The 20,276-nt window shown below is 36.9% G+C and overlaps 1 protein-coding gene and 1 long non-coding RNA gene across 51 annotated transcripts in view; one reads left to right on the top strand and one right to left on the bottom strand.

Annotated features, from left to right (window-relative positions):
- maptb (microtubule-associated protein tau b) overlaps positions 1 to 20,276 on the top strand; it is a 58,429-nt gene that overhangs the window by 16,774 nt on the left and 21,379 nt on the right. For 8 of the 50 annotated variants that reach the window (XM_073944305.1, XM_073944309.1, XM_068218902.2 and 5 more), the window contains 2 exons: positions 8,546 to 8,704; positions 18,868 to 20,076. In XM_073944305.1, the coding sequence (XP_073800406.1) occupies positions 8,563 to 8,704; positions 18,868 to 20,076 (1,351 nt within the window). In that variant the 5' untranslated portion in view covers positions 8,546 to 8,562. Of the gene's footprint in view, positions 1 to 8,545; positions 8,723 to 12,610; positions 12,707 to 17,903; positions 17,928 to 18,867; positions 20,077 to 20,276 lie in introns of all 50 variants that reach the window. The other 42 variants (XM_073944325.1, XM_073944329.1, XM_073944311.1 and 39 more) reach the window with 8 other exon arrangements.
- Positions 1,825 to 7,484, bottom strand: LOC141381184 (uncharacterized). The gene is made up of 4 exons (XR_012400942.1): positions 7,355 to 7,484; positions 7,202 to 7,289; positions 3,628 to 3,708; positions 1,825 to 3,490 (listed from the first exon to the last, which is right to left on the bottom strand). It is a non-coding gene; the product is annotated as an uncharacterized lncRNA (long non-coding RNA).

The following is a 20,276-nucleotide window of genomic DNA, read 5'->3' as shown; positions in this document are numbered from 1 at the left end:
TTTATATTGTATCCCAGCCAGGCAGTGAAGATGCAGTTTTTTAAAGAAATCAGATCTTAAACACAACGATTTTAAATGGGATGACAATTCACAGAAAGCCCTCAGGCTGGCTGACTGAAATTAAAAGTCCCTGTACATATACCCTATTATCCTATTTTGTTGCCCTGTGTCGCACCTGGTTTTCTATTTAATTGCATCATTTCCTAAAGTTACCCTGTGTATTATCAGCAGTAGGATAGCAGCTAACAATATCAAGCTGGGGTGTCCAAACTCTGTCCTGGAGGGCCGGTGTCCTAAAGAGTTTATCTCCAACCCTAATCAAACACACCTGAACTGGCTAATCAAGCTTTTACTAGATATACTGGAAACTTCCTGTCAGGTGTGTTGAAGCAAGTTGGAGCTAAACTCAGCAGGACACTCAGTTTGGATACCCCTGGTATATAGTTTTGTTAATATAATCAGATCACATACCACATTCAATTATGCTGATCCTGTAAATATGCAAATCTACCCAGGGTTTAGGAACATTAAGTCTGAATCATCAGCATATAAAATAACCTGAATTGATTGTTAAATACAAATCAGATAATGGGGAGAAAGAGTATGTTTAGTCTGGGTTTAGCATGACCCAGGGTTAACAATTTCCAAGTTTGAAAACTCCTTTCTCAGGGCAACTTGGGAATGCAAATGTTTTCTGAAAGAATGCAAAGAATTATTATAATATTTGACCATCACAATCTTCCTTTAGCAGCTTCAAAGTTAATCAGAATCAAGTGTACCAAATCGAGAAGGTCATCAGATGGTCAGTGATTGCTCTGTGTGTGAAGCATCTGCGCACAGCTCGTTGACGAACCCCACACAACCTCAAAAAACCTTTCATATCTGCCGTGCTGCAGGACCATTTAGCACGGCCATCTCAGGCAAAATAACATGTGATCTGATGAGAGAAGACAGGGCCGAGTGCTGTGAAAACACCCATGATGCCCCATTCCTCTAGAAGTGACGGCAACCCATTGCGCTGTTGCAGAAATCCGTGAAGGTCCCTCTAGAAATGTGCTGTATCATACAGTTACAGGCTCTGTCTGTGTGTGTGTGTGTGTCTGTCACTCTTTCTTTTCTCTCGCCTGAAATTCCTTTATCTTTTCCTCCCTGAAGTGCTCTCTTTCTCTCTTCTCCTCCTCCTATTCTTTCTCTCGCTTGCTGAATTCTTTCCTCTTGCTTGTTTCGTCTTTGTTGTTTCTCTCTCCTTTCCGCCTACTCACTCTTGTCCTTTCAGCTCAGAAACCCTCACACATTCCCTCTCTGTCTCTCCCTGTTTTGTCCTCCTCATCACTCGCTCTCCTCTCCTCTCGGCTTACAGTAGGGTTGAAGTGGGTAGAGCAGGACTCAGCAATAAGTTTGTTCGTTTTTAGCTCTTTTGGGACAATTTCCTTTTTCTAGATGATACTAGCCCCAACATTTTTTATCAGCATGTATATAATTAGTACATTTTATTAAATTCGCCACAGTGGAATGAACCGCCAACTTATCCAGCAAATGTTTTACGCTGCAAATGCCTTTCCAGCTGCATCGCATCACTGGGAAACATCCATACACACTCATTTCACACAAATACACTATAGATAACCCAGAGGAAAACCTACACGAACTTGGGCAGAACATGCTAACTACACACAGAAATGCCAACTGACCCAGCCGGGACTCGAACCAATGACCTTATTACTGTGCGGCGATCGTGCTACCCCCTGCACCACTGTGTCACCCATAATTATATATTTTAATGTCAATTTCTAATAAAAAAAGTAGAATCAATGACCTCCCTCAGGTAATTTAACATTCAGATTTTTATTGTACTCTGATGACACTGTACTTATTGTGTCTGGATCAAGTACAGACACAATTACACTAAACTAAATGCAGATCTTCAGCATTTACATAGATGGCTGCAGCCTGCAAAACAATCATTTGACTATTAAACTAACTTTACTCACCTCGACGAAAATGATTCCCAATCCCATCGCTTTCTCAAATCAAAAACTTTCCATTTTATCTACATATCAATATTTGGGAGTCAGTTTGGCCTCTCACCTTACTTATTATTGTAACTATGTTGAAAATGTCTATAAAAAGCTGAAACAAAAGCTATTTGTTAATGGGAAAATTTGTCTTTCTGTTTCTGAGACTTATATTCATGCCATAATCTTGTCCACCTTGCCTTACGGTTTGCCTGTTTGGTCACTGAGCCACTGAGATAGCCTGTTTCTCTTTATTTTGTATGTTTGGTGATTGTACTGTTCTCATGTGTTGATGGATGAGATTTTTAGGGTGTCTGCATATTTTTATGTTCTGCAGAGCAGGAACCTGCTGAAAAACAGCCTTCGTGCTGAGTCAGGCTTGATTAACTTTTAATCTTTTCCTGTTTAAAAAAATTATAAATAAATGAAAATGGTAAATAATACATTAATTAACAGCTTTAATAATATGTACATTACGTCTACACTATAGATAAAGAAATGTTTTATATGATCAGATTCATCATTTTCATCCCATTCAAGTGACATTTTACAAATAGGCAAGCAACTAAGAATGACTTTGATATTCAGGAAATGAGATTTTGTTTATAAGTAATATGATAATAAGTTTCAAAAAGGTTCTTGGAATTGATCTGATACTATTGTAATAAATATTGTATTAATATTGTAATATTTTAATTATTTTTACTTTCGTAGAACAGCTGCATACTTGCTGATGTTCAGTATATTACTGTAAACGAGATTTCAAGAAATAACAGCTACATTAAACCCAAATATAAGGCTGGTGAAAGTAAAAAAAATAAAAATAAAATAAATAAATAAAATCAAGTGGCCTTTCTATCTCGAATGGCCCAAAAGCCTCTGACAGTGGCATCCTCATTGTTGAGCTGTTCTGTTGCATTAGTGCACTGCTCACCTCTCTCCCTTTCTGCTCCCCCCTCCTCTGTCTCCATTTCCTATTCACTCTTTCTTTTTTGCTCTCTCATTCTCTCGTGCTTTCTACAGTAATGTGTCCTGAATATTGATGAGGTGAGAGTTGTCCGTCCCTGGCCGCTGGCCAACTCGCATTACAATTCTCTGCCTCACCCCTACCCTACTTCAGTCTAGGCCAACCCTCAACCAGATTGGCCACATGTCGCCCCGCATTGTCTTTTAAGAGCCCTCCGCATTCCCAAGCCTACCTTTCATAAATCCACCTTTAACCATTCATTTCATTCCAATGTTGCCCTTTCTGCTTGATGCCAAGCTCTTAACCACAAGAGACAGAGAGAGAGAGAGCGAGAGAGAGAGAGAGAGATACATCCATCGTCAGGCAGAAAGGCTTCTTAAAGGGGCATTGACATTCTCCCAACACTGCCCAGGAGGTATCAAAATCATTCAGGTCAAGAGCACCAGCACCATAAACAACGACTGTTGTAAATCAGGAGAAGACCCATGAGCAGGAGACTTCAGAACTTCTGTAAAAGAAAAACTACAATCTCAAATCAACACATTTATTCAACATATATTTAGTCTTAATGTGTCATTCATTGTGAAGGTTATTACATAGAAAGGCTTCTTAAAATGTAACACCACGATCTGTCAATGAGTTTACCCTCATTCTAGGCTGTGGTCACCAATCCCTCATATACTTTTAGCTCCATCTGGTGTCTGCTACCCACACTCCACTCAGTTCCTTAAGGAAAAAATCAGTTGTTGACTTGATAGAAATTGACCTGCTTTTCATAACTATGCTCTTAGTATCTTCTGGCAAACATCACACATTAAGTAAACGTTTTTTTCTTGCTCCCCAGACCAGCATGTGTTTTTTTCATGCTAGTTTCTGCTTGTCAGAGACCATTTGTTGTTGGTGTATCTGGTGTAGTAACCATGTTTTTTGTCATTTTACTCCAGGTAAACCTGGTCAAATAGCAGGGTATTGCAAGTAAAGCTGACTGACTTTAACTTAAGAAAAGTCAACATAAATGTTTTTTTAGTAAAGTTTCACTAAATTAATTCCTTACATATACAGTATATAGCACTTTTCTAGACACTCAAAGCGTTTTACACATTGGGGGAAATCTCCTCATGCACCAACATTATGCAACATCCACCAGGATGACGTGACGGCAGCCATATTGAGCCAGACCGCACACCCCACACCAGCTGATTGGTGGAGAGTAGATAGAGGGATGAAGCCAATTATTATATGGGGATGATTAGGAGGCCATGATGGACGAAGACCAGTGGGCAAATTTGGCCGAGATGCTTTTTCAAAGGACATCCTGGGATTTTTAACAACCACTGAGAGTCAGGACCCCGATTTAACATCTTATCCAAAAGACGGCGCTCACTGAGCAGTATAGAGTCCCCTTCACTATACTGGAGCGTTACGACAGTAACTGCAGGTTGAGTGCCCCCTGCTGGCCTCACTAAAACCACTTACAACAAACTAGCTTTCCCATTTGATCTCCCATCCAGGTACTGACCGGGCGCAGCCCTGCTTAGATTCAGTGGGAGATCAAGTGAGGGTTGCAGAGAGCTAGCTATAGTAGCAGTAACGATAAAGAAAATTTAAAAGTACCACAAAAAGCATTCTAAGAGGCTTAAATGTTTGTATTCAATAGTTTTGTGAGAAATAGATTTAAAGTCTCTTAAAAAATGGTTGGCTAACAGACACAGTGATATGAAAATTTTGGTTGATGCATATGAATGATAACTCTCTATAACTGGAAGCTGATAACAATACAGGCATGCATGAAAATACAAATCTTGATGATAATTTTCTGAACCCGATTACAAACAACTTTTTTTTAACTGCAGAAAACTACAAAACAATAAAAAAATTCTCCCAAAATCACTTAAAAATTGCAATTCAGGATTTCCATTTTATAATAAAAAAACGTGCCATGGGAAACATGAACATATGATTGGGAAAATGTTCACACCATGCTTAGAGCCAACATTCTGAGTGTCCCATTTGCAAAAAACCATCAATATCCCTGCAATTCTAATCTTTCACATTTTTTTGCATTCCATTTGTTTCCCCACATTTCATTGTTTTTTTTTCTTTTTTTTCACAATCAATCAGTCCTTAATAATGAAGCGATGGTTTGATTTGGACTTACTGTGGTTGCAGATGGTTTTTAAGCTTTGTTTACTGATATCACAGTTCAGTCTGAATAATGCATGAGAGGCCTGCGGGAGTCAGGCTTGAATTTGCACCACTGCTGCCTAAGGGAAACCAGGCTTGTGAGGGTTTATTAAGAAGGTGACAGATTCCCTCTGGGGGATTTGGAGTATGATGCTTCCCAAACCTCAGCGCACTTGTGCAATGATTGTACTGGGGGAGAAAACACCTACAGTTACAAAGCACAAGGGAATAGCTCACCCAAAATAGGAATGTTCTTCCAAACCCACATGACTTTGTGGAAAACAAACTGTGAGAATTTAAAGACTGTTTTACAAGTTCTTTTCAGCAGATTGTACTGCAGTTTTACATGGTCAGACCTATAGATCATTTTGAGGGATGTAAACAATAACAATGTTCCTGACCTATTTCCTGTTTTACATTTTTAATTTCTATGGCTTTAGAGAATCCAAAATAGTTTACTTATTGATAAATAATCTTATGGCAGTAAGATATGATTGAATTGCCTCTTGTTGCAGTTATAAAATAGTTTGACAACAATCAGGAAATGTTCATGGGCCAGTGACATTGCCACATTGAAATGGTCTGAATAGACTGAATGCCAGCTTTCATTGTCTAAGAACTGCCCAAGACTAACTAATCTAAGCAGCAACCAATCACAAGTAAATTGGATATCTTCACTATAAGGTCTCTCACAATAACAATATTTTGCTCTATTATATACATTATCTCCGAAATTATTTTGATTACTAATATTACTGTCATTTAAAGACCATTTTATTGCATTGGCTATATCATGATGATATTTCAATCGTTTCAGCACAGGGACTTATCTACAACAGGCTGCCAGTCAGCAAAGATACACCAGTTAGTGCTCTAATAAATGCGCCATAATGAAACCGTTTACTCAACGAATAAGTTTAAAAGTGCCGAGAAACTTGGGCAACACTGAAGCTGAGGTTTCACTTCATAGAGTTCATTTGTCTTAGTTTAACACATTGAACAGCGCTGATGAGTTGGAATGGGAAATCGCCTTAAACTTTGAAAGGCAGTCGCATGAAATCCAGTTTGATTACTAAAAATCTCCCACAGTGTTTCTTATTTTGTGTGACTTGTGCATCAGACTTTTTGTCAGTGGTCCATGCATGTAATGTATTAGGCTGAGATGCTGAGTGGTGTCCAAACATGGTCCTGGAGGGCCACTGTCCAGGAGCATTTAGCTTCAGCTTGCCTCAACAGACCTGTTTGTAAGCATGCCTGTATGGACATTTCTAAAATGCTTAGTAAGAGCTTTAAAAGCTGGTTATGATGCCTTACATTAGGCTAAATATGGAGAACAGTGACACTCTTGGATTGAGGGTACCAAAGCTTTAGACCAAAAACCAACTATTTTGTCCTATCGTACCAAGTCATTCAGGTTTGGAAATGGTCACAAAATTATTTTTGGATGAACGATCCCTTTAAAAAGCCATTTTGGCTTGGGATACTGTTCCTCCCTGCTGGTCACTGCTGACTTTGAGGATGATGTAATCGACAAATGTAAACCCACCCCTGCAGCTTTAGCACTGTTTTTAGCACCACAGCACTTCTTGCCTAAAACTACTTGGTTTTCATAATGACCCCCACGTTTAGATGACCTTCCAATGTGGAATCTCAGACAACAACACATTGAGGTGTCCGATTACGTAAACGTGGCTCATCGACAACTACAAAAAAATAGGTTAGGGGATGTGAAAATGTTGCATTTAATCCATTTTGACACTAATGGAATTCATGTTTATAGGCGTCCTGTTTGAAAGAGATGGACGTTCGTGTACTGCATCGAGTAGATTGACTAATAGCTCTATTGGGACTACATAAGTTTGGCTTGATCTTGTATAAAGGATAAAGCAGAACTGCTGAAAGGAAAACTCCATTTTTACTTGCAACAGGAAACACACACTCACTGCACATCAGCAACCATAAGTAAAAGGACCGGATACAGAGTGTGCTTTAAGAGAAAAGGAAATTCCAGTGCCATCAATCCATCATTTAATACCTTCATATATCTCGTCCTGTGCTGTTCTCTAGATGAGAGGTTCTGGTAGCTTCTATATGGTAGAGTTGTTGCCAATTGTTGGGTTTACCTTATGGAGAACATGTACATTATTGGTGAATCTATTTTTCAGTGTTACTGTAAGTAACTATATACCTGAAGCTGTTCTTGAAGGAAGAGAGGTCTCTTACTACTTCCTGTTGTCCTGGCTTGCTGTTTCCTGTAGTCTATTCTTTCTGGCATTTAGCATGGCAGAATGCAGATAAGTTGACTTTGTATCACAGAGCTGTTAAAATGTAGATGATATGGAATTACTGAATGCAAACACATTTATTTATGTGTAAAGAGGTGGCTTTTCTATATAGACCACAGGATGGGAAAATACACTCCAATAACAATAAACAATTTACAGGAGAAGTGAAATCTTCCTCCACTTGATTAAATCATGGCACTTAAAAATGACCTTGTCCTTGACTGCAGCTTTGCAAACTGTCTCTTTGGTATTTAATTATGACATTTCCATGCATTCCTGGGTTCTTTATACTATGTTATAATACATATTTATTTCTAAATACCTGTCCTAAAGAAAAAAAAGTTGTGAAATAGATTTTAGGGGTATTTATTGGCCACTCTTGAAATAACTAACTAACTAACATGATGGCTAACTCGTACGCTCACAGGGCAAGGTTTACTGCTTAAATCAGATTATTTACTCAGATTAGATTTTTTTTATAGCGGTTCAAACATTGCTTTTTTAAATGTGGCCAATTTCAGATTTAAACTGTGAACAATGTGTACACTGTATAATGTATAAAACAGCTTGTCAGATTGTTTAATATGATTATTATTGTCAGTTTCGCAAAGAACAGTTGTGTATTTTAGGAAGTATGAAGGGTTGTTTTACTGGTACTAATGTATATTTTACATGTATGAAACCTTAAATAATATATACTAATATATTGTGATTATGACAAGAGTGAAAGATGTCTTTTGGAGGACCTCACAGAAAAGCAGATTTGAATTTAGCAGCTGATTCACCACTGTGATTTTCACTACAGAGGACAGCCAAGACTGATCACACCCGTGTGATATCATCAAGGGTTAATTAGCAGCCACTGAGGAGGAAGTGGATGTTTGTAGTATGTGCAAATACATAATGATTGAGCAAATCGCTCTTAATCTCAACTAACTAGCTAAAGGCATAGTTTTAAATAGGTAAATAAAGGTTACTTTTATGCAAACAAACAACCCAACCACCAAACTCAAGTGGTTAAAAGGTAATGCAGTGCACACCAGTCACTTTCACACATTAACCCCCAATGATTTTGTTGTGTTTTACCTCAACAGACTGAAATCATCTCAAAATGGACCATCAGGACCACATGAATTCTGGACAGGTGGGTGACTCTCCCGGCAACAACATAGCATCTGGTGTAGTCAACATGTCCATCAATGACGGCCATCAACAAGACCTGAAGAACGGGACAGCGGGATATATGGGAGCAGGTGAGGGTCCAGTGAAAGGTCTGTATAAAGAAGGATAAATACTGTAGTTACTGTTTACCATAAAGAAAAACAAAGTAAAGCCTGAAATCCCATCGTTTCCCCACAAAGCGCACAAAAGCTGAGTGATACTCATGGCAGTGTGTTTCTTGCTTATGTCTCGTCTCATACTGGGAAACCTGACACATATGCTGATGGTGACATCACTCAGCCATGTGTTGGTTTCAGATGTCTGTGGAGATGTTCATTCATTCAGGTCAAATGCAAAATGTCACATAGAACTTATTTGTTGGACTTTATTTTCCATTTGATGTGAAACGATATTCACAATCTCAGTTTAACCTTTAGAGAGAGAGAGAGTTCACACACTTATTGTAAATCTTTTGGCAAACATTTTTATTTTAAGGCATCCCTGACTGGGGGTTTCCTCTATCAATAGCTGTGTGTCCATTTGCACTTCAAGCTTTGCAAATCTTGATTTGTTTTTATATTGTTATGCACAGTGACAGTGGTGTAAAGTAACAAATTACAAAAACTCAAACTACTGTAATTGAGTAGTTTTTCTCAGGAATTGTAATTTACTAAGTAGTTTTAGAAATGTGTATGTTTTACTTTCCCATGAGATTTTTACTACTGTTTTGGTACTTTTACTCAACTACTTTCCTTCAACCTGAAGTCACTATGTTATATTTTCTTGTCATTGGGGATTAGGAAAATCAGTCCTATCAAATTGCACATAGACGTAAAAAGGGGTAAATTGCATCATAATGAACTATCTTAAGACATGGGCGATTTATAAATGCAGCAAACTGTTTGGAAGCATTAAAAGTGTCCAAGAAGATTTCCAAAATCTTTTGATTCTAGACCATGACCATGGCCTCTAGCATCTGTCACTAGAGCACCTTTAGAAGTCAGAGGAGTGAGGTTTTACTGGCCTCCATTACACACGCATTGACGCAGAGTCTGTTTAGATGCATGTCACTTTTGGTTGTCATTCCTGATGAATAAATGTCTGTATTTGACGTCTATATGATGTTGGTTTAAGATGTTGGCTCAACTTTCTAACAACCTGAAATCAACAAAACTTTTCAACTTCATTTGACGTCGTTATTGGATGTCAAAATAACATTGTCCTTAGAGCTGGCTAGACATGGATTTTTGACATCACAACCTAAATCCAACCTAATATTAACGTCTTATAATGTTGTGTGCCTGCTGGGCAATAACTAAATGCACTACAGAATGTTACGTTTACACAGATCCACAAATAACATGTAGATGCTCCAGCTTTTTACAGAGTAATACTCACTACTCCCGAGTAATTTTGAAAGGTCTACTTTTTAACTCATACTTCGAGTAATATTTACAACAGACACTTTTATTCTATTTGCACTACATTTTTAGGTAAGTAATTATAATTAAGTATGATTTTTCACTACTCTTTCCACCACTGGTTATGCATTTATTTGTATGATGCAGAATCCTTTGAAATTATGCAGCATGTGCTACAAGAATTACAAGAACCCTGTTTCATTTCACAACTCTGGTTGGTGTTCATCCAGAAAATCTGAATTCATAGTTACTCTGTGAAATCACATACTATAACCTCCCAGAGACACCTCATACTCGCATGTATAAGGGGATTTGTTGCCATTTACTTAAACCTGCTAACATTTGTCCTCATGACTTATCACAAGCAAAAAAAAATGCCACATACACAGAAATCCTGTCATTAAGTAATAGGTTTTTTTTTTTAAATCTACATTTAGAAAATAGTTTTGAATAAGTCTATAATAGAAACCAAATTTGTGATACCTCTGGGAAAATACTTTCTTTGCAGTTTTGAATAAAAATCATGTAATGTCTTTCATAATCATTATAAAATGAAACCTTATAAAATCTTATATAATTAAAAGTTTTAATTTCTAATTAAAATCGTAAAAGTGTATTGAACATTTTGTACAAATATCCATGTGCAATATACATTTCATCACCACAATTATAAGGTTCTATCTGCGTTCTGAATGATTTTGAGATAATGAGCTTCAAAGTTTTGCATTCCATATAGCAGACAATATGTGTGTAACATGTTTCATGCATTACCATGACAGAGACCCTACATGTACTCTAAATGTAAATCAGCAAAATTGTCCTACATTTGCAAATCGGGGTAAAAAAAAAAACAAGGCAAATGCAGATAGAACCTTCTGATTCTAAAAAGTCATTTTTTTCCCCTCTTGGAAATATAAGGTTCTATCTGGCAGATCATTAATCGAAGCATTACTTTTTTTTTTTAAAGAAATTTAATCACAAAACTTTTTACTTTCTATAACCTTTAATAAAGGATTCATGTTGAATATTTTTCCCTGTTCAAATTAATTATACAAGGCTTAAAAATATTAATGATTTTATCCAGTGCAGCTGGTAATTTTATGTAATTAATATAGTCATGTTTACTGAATTATATGCTTTATATGAACAATTCAATTATGTTTATTGAAATATTTGTCCCATGAATTAAATGAGTATTTGCCCTTTAGGGTTTTAGAATTTAAACTTGAAAGAATTTAAAGTTTAGAATTTAATACTGAAACATGTTTCACTGACTATATACACAAATAAAAAGATTTCACATTTAATATATTACATTTTTTAATAACTGTTTCTATTTCAACAATGTAAAATTGACCATTTCATCTCAATGTCAAAAAATGCTTCTAAATCATCACATTTACACAAAACTTTTCAGTTTCAGGTTTCTTCTCAATTTTGTGTGCTGCTGCATTATTTAATCGACTCTGATTTTGTTTTTCTTTTTGGTCTTTCCAGCTGTCAATGGAGCAGTCTGGCAAAATGTCAAAGAAAGCTGATACTTAATGGTAAATATTGGCTCACAGAAAGAACCGTATATAGTTTATAGCTAGAGTTCAACTTTGTTGATAAAACCTTTTTTTTTTATGAAAAAGTTTTAAAATTTAAACAACTTATATATATATATATATATAAAAAACATCACAATGTAAATAAGTTTAATAAGAATATGTGAATAACTCAATTTTGACAAAAATGTCAGATAGAACCTTATAATTCGAAGTTGATGATTTGTCAAGTCATTTGTTTATACTCAAGACATTTGTTTGGCAAGAAATTTGTCTGTGAATCCTGCAACCAATCAAAAACAAATAGAAAAGTCATGGGAAAATACTTTTAATCCTTTGTTAAAAACACAAAGAAACCTTGCGACCATTTTGACAACCATAGAACACATTTGGATAAGCCTTGAGCTATCTTCAACTGTTGGAAAATAAAGTTCAATAATGAAAAGCAACTATAAGACATTTTGTCCTGCCTGCATTGTGTGTTTACAATAAGGGGTAGATATAAAACATTTATAGATGGTTTCGCAAAATGTATAGTTGGATGAGGCTTAGATATGATGAAATGGGTCGTAGTTTACAAAAAAAAAAAAAAAAAAAGATTAATCTGTCTTACCCACTTTGGATTGTTCTGGCACAACTGACAAGCATTCAGCAAGCCTCAGGCTTCCTCACAAAGCACAGACGAAACCTTCTTATCCACCAGCAACCCAATTTCCAGCTCCATTCTGCTGGCAGAAGTCGGTGAAGCAAAATGTCTCTAAAATGACACATTTCATCAAATAAAGTTCGAAAAACAGCCTGATGCTGGCATTCAGTATGTTTGTTTGCCCATTATGATGAAATGTTACAGCTCTCGTCTCAGGAGTGTACTAACAGATGCATCAAAGCACCACTGTACTTTATCCTACACCTAGAGGATAAGCAGAATGCGAGCAAATAGACTGCCCTAAAGAGAAGTTTTGCTTTGTTTGCCATGTGAACCACATCAGTCCTCTGCTGTCTAAACTAAAAGTTCATCGCTCTCTCTTAGAGGAGACACATGAACCAACACCTGAAGTGACTGCCCACAAGGCTGCTTTAGAAGACTCCGATCCCAAGCCGTCCTTTGATAAAGATGAGCAATTGGGTATGAACCAACAGTGTGCCGCTCATCTTCGCTTTACAAATCTGCTTTTTGCATAGCTTTATACAGCAACTTATTTTGATCCCATTATGCTACTGATTCAACCTGCAATTTGGCTGCGATGCTGATTAATTTCCCAAGGATGCAGTACAACCGTGTAGTTCAAATCAAATTAAAAATAATAATACTTCTGTGATGAAAACCAGCCTCTCATATTTCCCCATTTGACAATGGACAAATGAGAGTGCTAGATCTAAATTCAGCAATTATCATTAGCACCTGCTGCTTTTCTTCCTCTGCGCTTTTATTTCTAATGGAGAGCCCTTCAGAGTGGTTGTGTGTTTTTTTTTTTATTGCTTATGTAGTTCACCCAAATTTTAAAATCATTTACTTTCCCTTATGCGGTTTAAATCCTTTACGAGTTTCTTTCTTCTGTTGAACACAAAAGAAGACATTTTGGAAAATGCTGGTGCCTGGCACCCACTGACTTTCATAGTCATTTTTTCCTACTTTGGAAGTTGATGGGTGCAAGCAAACAACATTTTTACAACTAAGGCTGCTCGATTATGGGAAAAATCATAATCACGATTATTTTGGTCATAATTGTAATCACGATTATTCAAAACAATATACAGTTGACGTCAAAATTAATATTCATAATCCTGTGAATTTTTTTTTTTATAAATATTTCCCAAATGATGTTTAACAGAGCAAGGATTTTTTTTGTATTAAGTATTTCCTATAATATTTTTCCCTCTGGAAAAAGGCTTACTTGTTTTATTTTGGCTAGAATAAAAGCAGGTTTAAATATTTGTAAAACTCTTTTAAAATAATATTATTAGTCCCCATAAACAATATATATTTTTTGATTGTCTGCAGAAGAAACTACTGTTATACAATAACTTGTCTAGTTAACCTAATTAAGCCTTTGAATTTGCATTTTAAGCTGAATGCTTGTATCTTGATAAATATGTAGTAAAAAAAATGTACTGTCATCATAGCAAAGATTAAAAAAAATCAGTTAATTAAAAGTGTGTTATTAAAACTTTTGTGTTTAGAATTGCTAAAAAATCTTCTCTCCGTTAAACAAAAATTGTGGATCAAGGGTTGCTAATAATATAGGAGGGCTAATAATTCTGACTTCACCTACCTGTAAATAAGGAAAGGGATATAAATACAATAGAATAAAAATATGAAACAAACTGTGCTTTAAGCATCCTCACTGTAAGAAAAAAAACTTTAAGTATAGCTACAAAAGTCCTTCAGTCAAGAGCAGTGAGGGATTTTCTCCCTTTGTTGTTTGATTAATAATGATAAAAACAGTCAGCAGCAGGAATATTGTGCGCTGTCACATTAAGAGCAGTGCAGCGCTGTTTTATGGTTTTACTTTTACATGTCTTTTGATTCTCAACTCATTCGTTTATTACATAAATGAGGGTTAATATGAATAATCACTAAACCCCACGTTTTGGCACTAATTTGCATGTATTTGACCATTAACGCTTAATCCATTTGAGTAAATGAAGCAGTTTGTGCAAAGTAAAACCCAATAAAGGAAGAGAACTCAAACCAACTGAGTGCTGTAAAACCCAATAAGTTAAGGCAACTCAAACTGTTTGAGTAAAAACTGATTGCTAGAAACCATTTGAGTTAGAAAACTAATCTATAAGAGTACTGTGAACTTACTCAGTTTAAGCTGAAGTAATGAGGTGTTTAATTTACTCATTACCTTCAGCACAGAGTTCAAAACTTTTCAAATGAGTAGAATTAACTTTGAATTTTGAGTTAACTACACTCATTTCATTTGATAAATTTGATTGTTGGGTTTTACAGTGTGAGCTTTGCAGAGCAACAAATGTGTACAAAGGAGCAGTATATGATGCAATAATCGTTTTATCTCAATTAATGCTTTTTCATAAACGTTAGAAGCCAAAACCGAAATCAAAACTAAATTTTGATCAATTGCACAGCCCTAACTACAACCTTCTTTGGTGTTCAACAAAAACAAAAGGTTTAAAACCAGATGAGGGAGAGTAAATAATGAGGTTATTTTCATTTATGGGTGAACTATTACTTTAAAATTCAAGTTTTGTTCTTGTTATTCTCCAGACAACAAGGTTCCCATGGTCATGAAAGTCTTTTTTAAAGTAAAAAAGTTTAAAGTAAAGCACAGAAAACCAAATGCTTCATTCAGTCACATTTAACACTTTTAGGTCATTTTGGAGACCAATCATAAGTACAAATGGAAATCAATTAAAAACAAAACAAATTTAATAAAAATGAACAAGTACAAAAGTGATAGAAAACCCATGAGAACCTTAAAATGAACAAGACTCAATGCCTTGCTGTTGCTTACTATTTCCAAAAAGCACTAAGCACAATGCTTATGTTGTCAATATTGACAGTTTCATTGACTTTTCTGGACCAGCAATAAGCCTGGAACCTCTCAGCGGTGACCTTGCCATGTTCTTAGAAGCATTTTGGAAATGCAGTTGAGTTGTTTTTGTCGCTGACACTGTGATATACTGAAAATTTTTCACTGAAAGCTAATTGCATGCCTTCAAGTTGCATTAGGAAGGCAACCGTTAAAGATTTCAAGGCCAGTAAAAGCCCAGAATATTAGTCAAAGAGCAATTAGGCAGGTCTACTCCACCCTTCCTTTTTGTATAAGAGGAGGATGTATGTTCCGGGCAAGATGAACACTAGACTACATAGTAATGCTCAGAACATCCATTTGGTAAGTGAGTAAATAAGACAAGCACTTGAATCTCTAATGGCTTATATGGATGTACCTGTCTGGTGCCGTGACCAGGATATGCAGTAGCGTGGTATAGCATAATGATTACAGTATAGATTAGTTAATAATGATAAAAGCTTAATATATCATTAATATTTTGGAATATTTTTTAGTACTAATCTGACCTTCAAATTTCTGACCTAAATATGTCACATATTTGTACTTTACACTACAGAGGCATTCATATGTACTTTACACATCTAAGTTTATTTGGAGCACTAACATGGCATTGTACTTCTCATCAGGAGAACTGCAAATTCATACAGTTTAATCTTTGCTTGCAATGAATTACTTTAAAGTAAATTAGCCACCATTTACATTAATAGCTCAAAACACTATTTTACCATAGCTGTCTACTTTTACCATCACATCATAAATAATTACCTTACAAAAGTTCAAGGTCTGAGAGAATGGACTTTAAGACGAGCTTCATTTATCATTTACTTCCCGATGTCACAGACTCATCGATCTTGTTAGTGAATTAGCAGTTAGCTGTTGAGAAAAAGACATTAAGATAGCGTTACGTACAGTACAGTATGCGCATGCTGTGGTTCTATGAGGCTGGGGGTAATGTAAATGGATTAGGCTACCATTATGCATCGGGTAAATATTTCATGTTAGAAAACATGCTGCTGATGCAGCTGAAATGGCTCTGCAACTTTAATTGCGACTTAGTTCACTTTACATGGCCTTTCCTTGCCTTTCATAGGTCTTACATAATGCTGACCAAGGTTATAATAGTTTTTTTTTTTTATATAAGTTCTACTTTTTATTTTGTTTCAACTTTTTGTTTTCAAATTGGGTTAGGTTTAATTAGTTTTTAGAGGGAGATTTTCTAATTTCTTTATATTTTGAAATTGTTTTAGTTTTTTTTAGTTCAGCTTTTAGTTTTTTGTTGTTGTTGTAAATTAGGATATTTGTTGGGTGCAAGATTCAAAACCATCAGAATAAATATTGCATAATAAAAACTCAACCAAAGCTTCTTTTTTTGACATAACACTACCGTCTACCCATCCTCAAATTCAAATACAACAGCCCACAAGATAGCAGTCTTAAATAAAATGTGTGCAAGGCTGCTTTTGAGGGTAAATACACAGTAGTGATGGAAAGTTTGGATCTTTAATGCGAACTGGATCTTTCGTGACAATCTTAGGGCTCAATGATTGTTAGGGCTCAACATATCAGAAATTTCGTAGTCAGCAATCATAATTTCAGTCAGTTAAAACATCAGCAAGATCTGAAAAGTTTCTTACAATTACGTTTTTTGCAACCCAACTGAAGCATGATTCACTTCTTTACATTCCATTATGACTTTCTGTAGCGACGCGGTGGAGCAGTGGGTAGTGCTGTCACCTCACAGCAAGAAGGTCGCTGGTTTGAGCCTCGGCTATGTCAGATGGCATTTCTGTGTGGAGTTTGCATGTTCTCACTAGGTGCTCCGGTTTCCCCCTCAGTCCAAAGACATGCTCTTTAGGTGAATTGGGTAGACTAAATTGTCCATAGAGTATGAGTATGAATGAGTATGTATGGATGTTTCCCAGAGATGGGTTGCAGCTGGGAAGGTATCCGCTGCGTAAAACATATGCTGGATAAGTGAGTGGTTCATTCCACTGTGGCGACCCCAGATTAAAAAAGGGACTAAGCCAAAAAATAAAATGAATAACTTTCTGTAATGAAATAAACTTACGTTTGGCCTTATCCTCTCATTTAAACCCTCAATTAACAGTGCTGCAGTTGTTCAAGTTTAGTTTAGTCAAAGCAGGCTGTCATGTACTGTTGGTGTTCAGTTCACTGAATCATGCATACACAGTATGATTGGTTCACTGCTTCTCAAATCAAACCTAACTGAGACTAAGGTGCTGTACGGGTCAAACACCTGTCAGTGCAAAGTAAATAGATTTTACTTCTAAAAGGCTTACAGTCTGTATCAAATACATTTACAAAGACGAAAACGAAGGATGTTTTTGCCATGTATAACTGTAGTTAGGTTTAGTTAGTTTTGTATGCACATACATTTTCAGATAATTCTAGTTTTAAAAAAAACAACTCGCTTTTAATTTGATTTCAGTTAACAAAATTATTTTTCAGTTTTAGTTTGTTTGTTAATTTTTTTTGTTAACTATAATAACCTTGATCCTGACTCTTCCCCTAAATTTCATATACGCTTAACATTTTTTTTTTAAACTAATGAATCTTTGTTTACTGTGATTTATAGGTTAATATACCGCATCTGTCAGCTGCTCCTATACATTGAGCATGTTTAAATCACAGTATTTACCAAGGTGTACTAAGATCAACCTACTGAACTGGGCAATGAATTCTCAGCATTGTTGTTTATGTCCTCTGTATCCTATATGTTCTCTTAACTTGCTTCCATGTGATCACACAACTTTGACGTGTCAGGAAGGACAGCAGGAGCTGGAGAAGGTATGGTGGACCACCACCCCTTAATCCACCTGCAGCCTAAAAGTTCACAGGATCTACATGTAGACAAATATGCATTGGCCCCATAAACCACCACAAATCATTCACTGCTTGCGCAAACATGCAAAAAATAAAAATAAAAATAAAAATAAAATAAAAACTCAAACATGAGATCTCAAAGGGGATCACTTTATATTTGTTCCAATTAAATGCGTTTATACTGGCTCTATATTGCATCACTGTATCTGAGAAACTAAATGTTTCAGAATAATGAGGCTTTCAAGTAGTTATTATTAAATGCATTAAAAGTGCTTCAAATGCATTCACAGCACAATGCAAAACATGCATTTTACTGCTCAGATCAGATCCAAAAGGTCTATCTGTGCATCAAATGATATTTGCAAGTGGATAGTGCACCAAATCATTGCTTTGCTGGTCATTTTGCTATCAGTTATAAGTGCTTTACACACTGAAGCTCACAGAGATGTTATGGTCCATTGTGGTCTGATTGGCCAGTATATATTGTTTTATTGTTGTTGTTGTGAATGAATGAGTGAAAAGGCACTTTTATAAGCACTGATCTCATAGCCCCTTGACCCTACTGTTCCGATCTCTCATTTTGCCCCTTTAGTTGCCTGTTTTTACAAACAGTTTTGCTTGGTAATACAGATTAGCAAGCATTGCATACATAAAAGTGCTTTTAACTCAAAGTTTAGTGTGTACAACAGATTTTTGGATTGTTTAACTGCCATGAAAACAGACTTGTGTTCTGTGTTGTGTTCAAGCTCCTTATGTGGTTCTGTGCTTTTAGTTCCTTTAAGTTCCTTGATTCCTTTTCTTTCTCTGCTTCTAATGTTGACTGTTGAGAGAGGGTGGTTGAGTGTTGCTAATTCTGCAGTGTTGTCTGTGGCTGTTCCTATAATTCTGCCTTCCACGTCATCAGAAGCCTTAACACCCGGAAGTCCGCCAAAGAGTGGCCGGAGCAGTGCGGCATCAGTGGATGGGGAGGGAGAGCGGGAGAATGGGGAAAGGGAGAGCTCTGTGAGCCCACGGGAGTCTCCAGTGTCGCCACATCCACTCCCGGTAACCCTTGCTGATGGCCTGAGCTCAGGGATCACAGGCTTTGACAGCCAGATGAAGAGAAGTCCTTCGGATAAGATGTCCGACCATCATAGTCCCAGTGGATCTGAAGAGGAGGAACATGAAATGGAGAAATCTGAAAGAAGATTTTCTGGTTCACCTGGATTTGGAGCAGATCCTAGAAGCACTATCAACTTGAAAGAGAATGAAAATGAGGACAAAGAAGTGAGTGAAGTCAGTGATGAAGAAGAGGAACAAACGGGAGTTTCCTTAGTGAGCAGTTCTATCACCCCAGACTTGACAACCCAGAAAGAGGATGAACATGAAACCCCTATTCACCTTCCCATGACCCCAGAAGAAGCTAAGAAACGCGGCCTGTCGTTCGACTACACAGAACCTCAGGATCCTGGTCATCCGCATGGTCCTGTGGGCTGGGAGTGCAGCTCTGATAAAACACCACCGGAAAGCAAGAGCCCAGACTCCTGCAGGGCAGATCCGGGATCACCTCTTACACCCAGTGCTGCCGCTGACCAGACCCAAGAGGAATCATCTCTAAGGGACTTTCAGACAGATACGCAAGAGGAAGAAGAGGAAATAGAGGTACCAGAACAAGAAGAGGAAGAGACCCCAGTTCCTCCATTTTCCCGAGAAGTTGCTACACCAAAGATGGAGCTTAAGGCAGAGGAACATCTAGATTCTAATAAAACAAAGGAGGTCAGTCAGGAGAAATACCTGGAGACGAGTGATGATGACGAAGTAGAAACTGAAAAGGTTAAATCTGTTGCCACACCAGAACCTGTTGTCATACCAGAAAATGCTGCCATACCAGAACCTGTTGCCATACTAGAACCTGTTGTCACTAAAGCTAAAGATGCTGTTAAGCCCAGTGCCGAAGTCCCGCCAACAAAACCACCAAGCAAAGCAGCTCTTGTCAAAGAAGCTCCAGCCAAAAAAACGAAAAAACCCGTAGCTACAGTTTCTGCCACTCCTTCCCCCAAAACTGCTCCTAGCCTTCAGAAAACTCCCTCTAAAGATGCTGCTCCGGCCAGAAAAGCAAGTGTCCCATCCAAAGGTCTGTTTTTCTCTTCTGTCCTTCCAAACCCCACACAGATCTTTTAATTTCCTCTTCCCTTTTCTTCTTTTAAAGTAGATCAGTAGAACTTCGCAGCACCCTTTCTGAAAAGCGCACACTCAAATGAGAACGTGTTCGGTTGAAGAAACGGGCTGCTTGTAGCCACAAAATCTCTCTCTCTCTTTTGATCCTCTGTGCCC

The sequence above is a fragment of the Danio rerio genome, chromosome 3, assembly GCF_049306965.1.
Source record: "Danio rerio strain Tuebingen ecotype United States chromosome 3, GRCz12tu, whole genome shotgun sequence".
NCBI lineage: Eukaryota > Metazoa > Chordata > Actinopteri > Cypriniformes > Danionidae > Danio > Danio rerio.
This window is presented reverse-complemented; position numbering and strand designations above follow the sequence as displayed.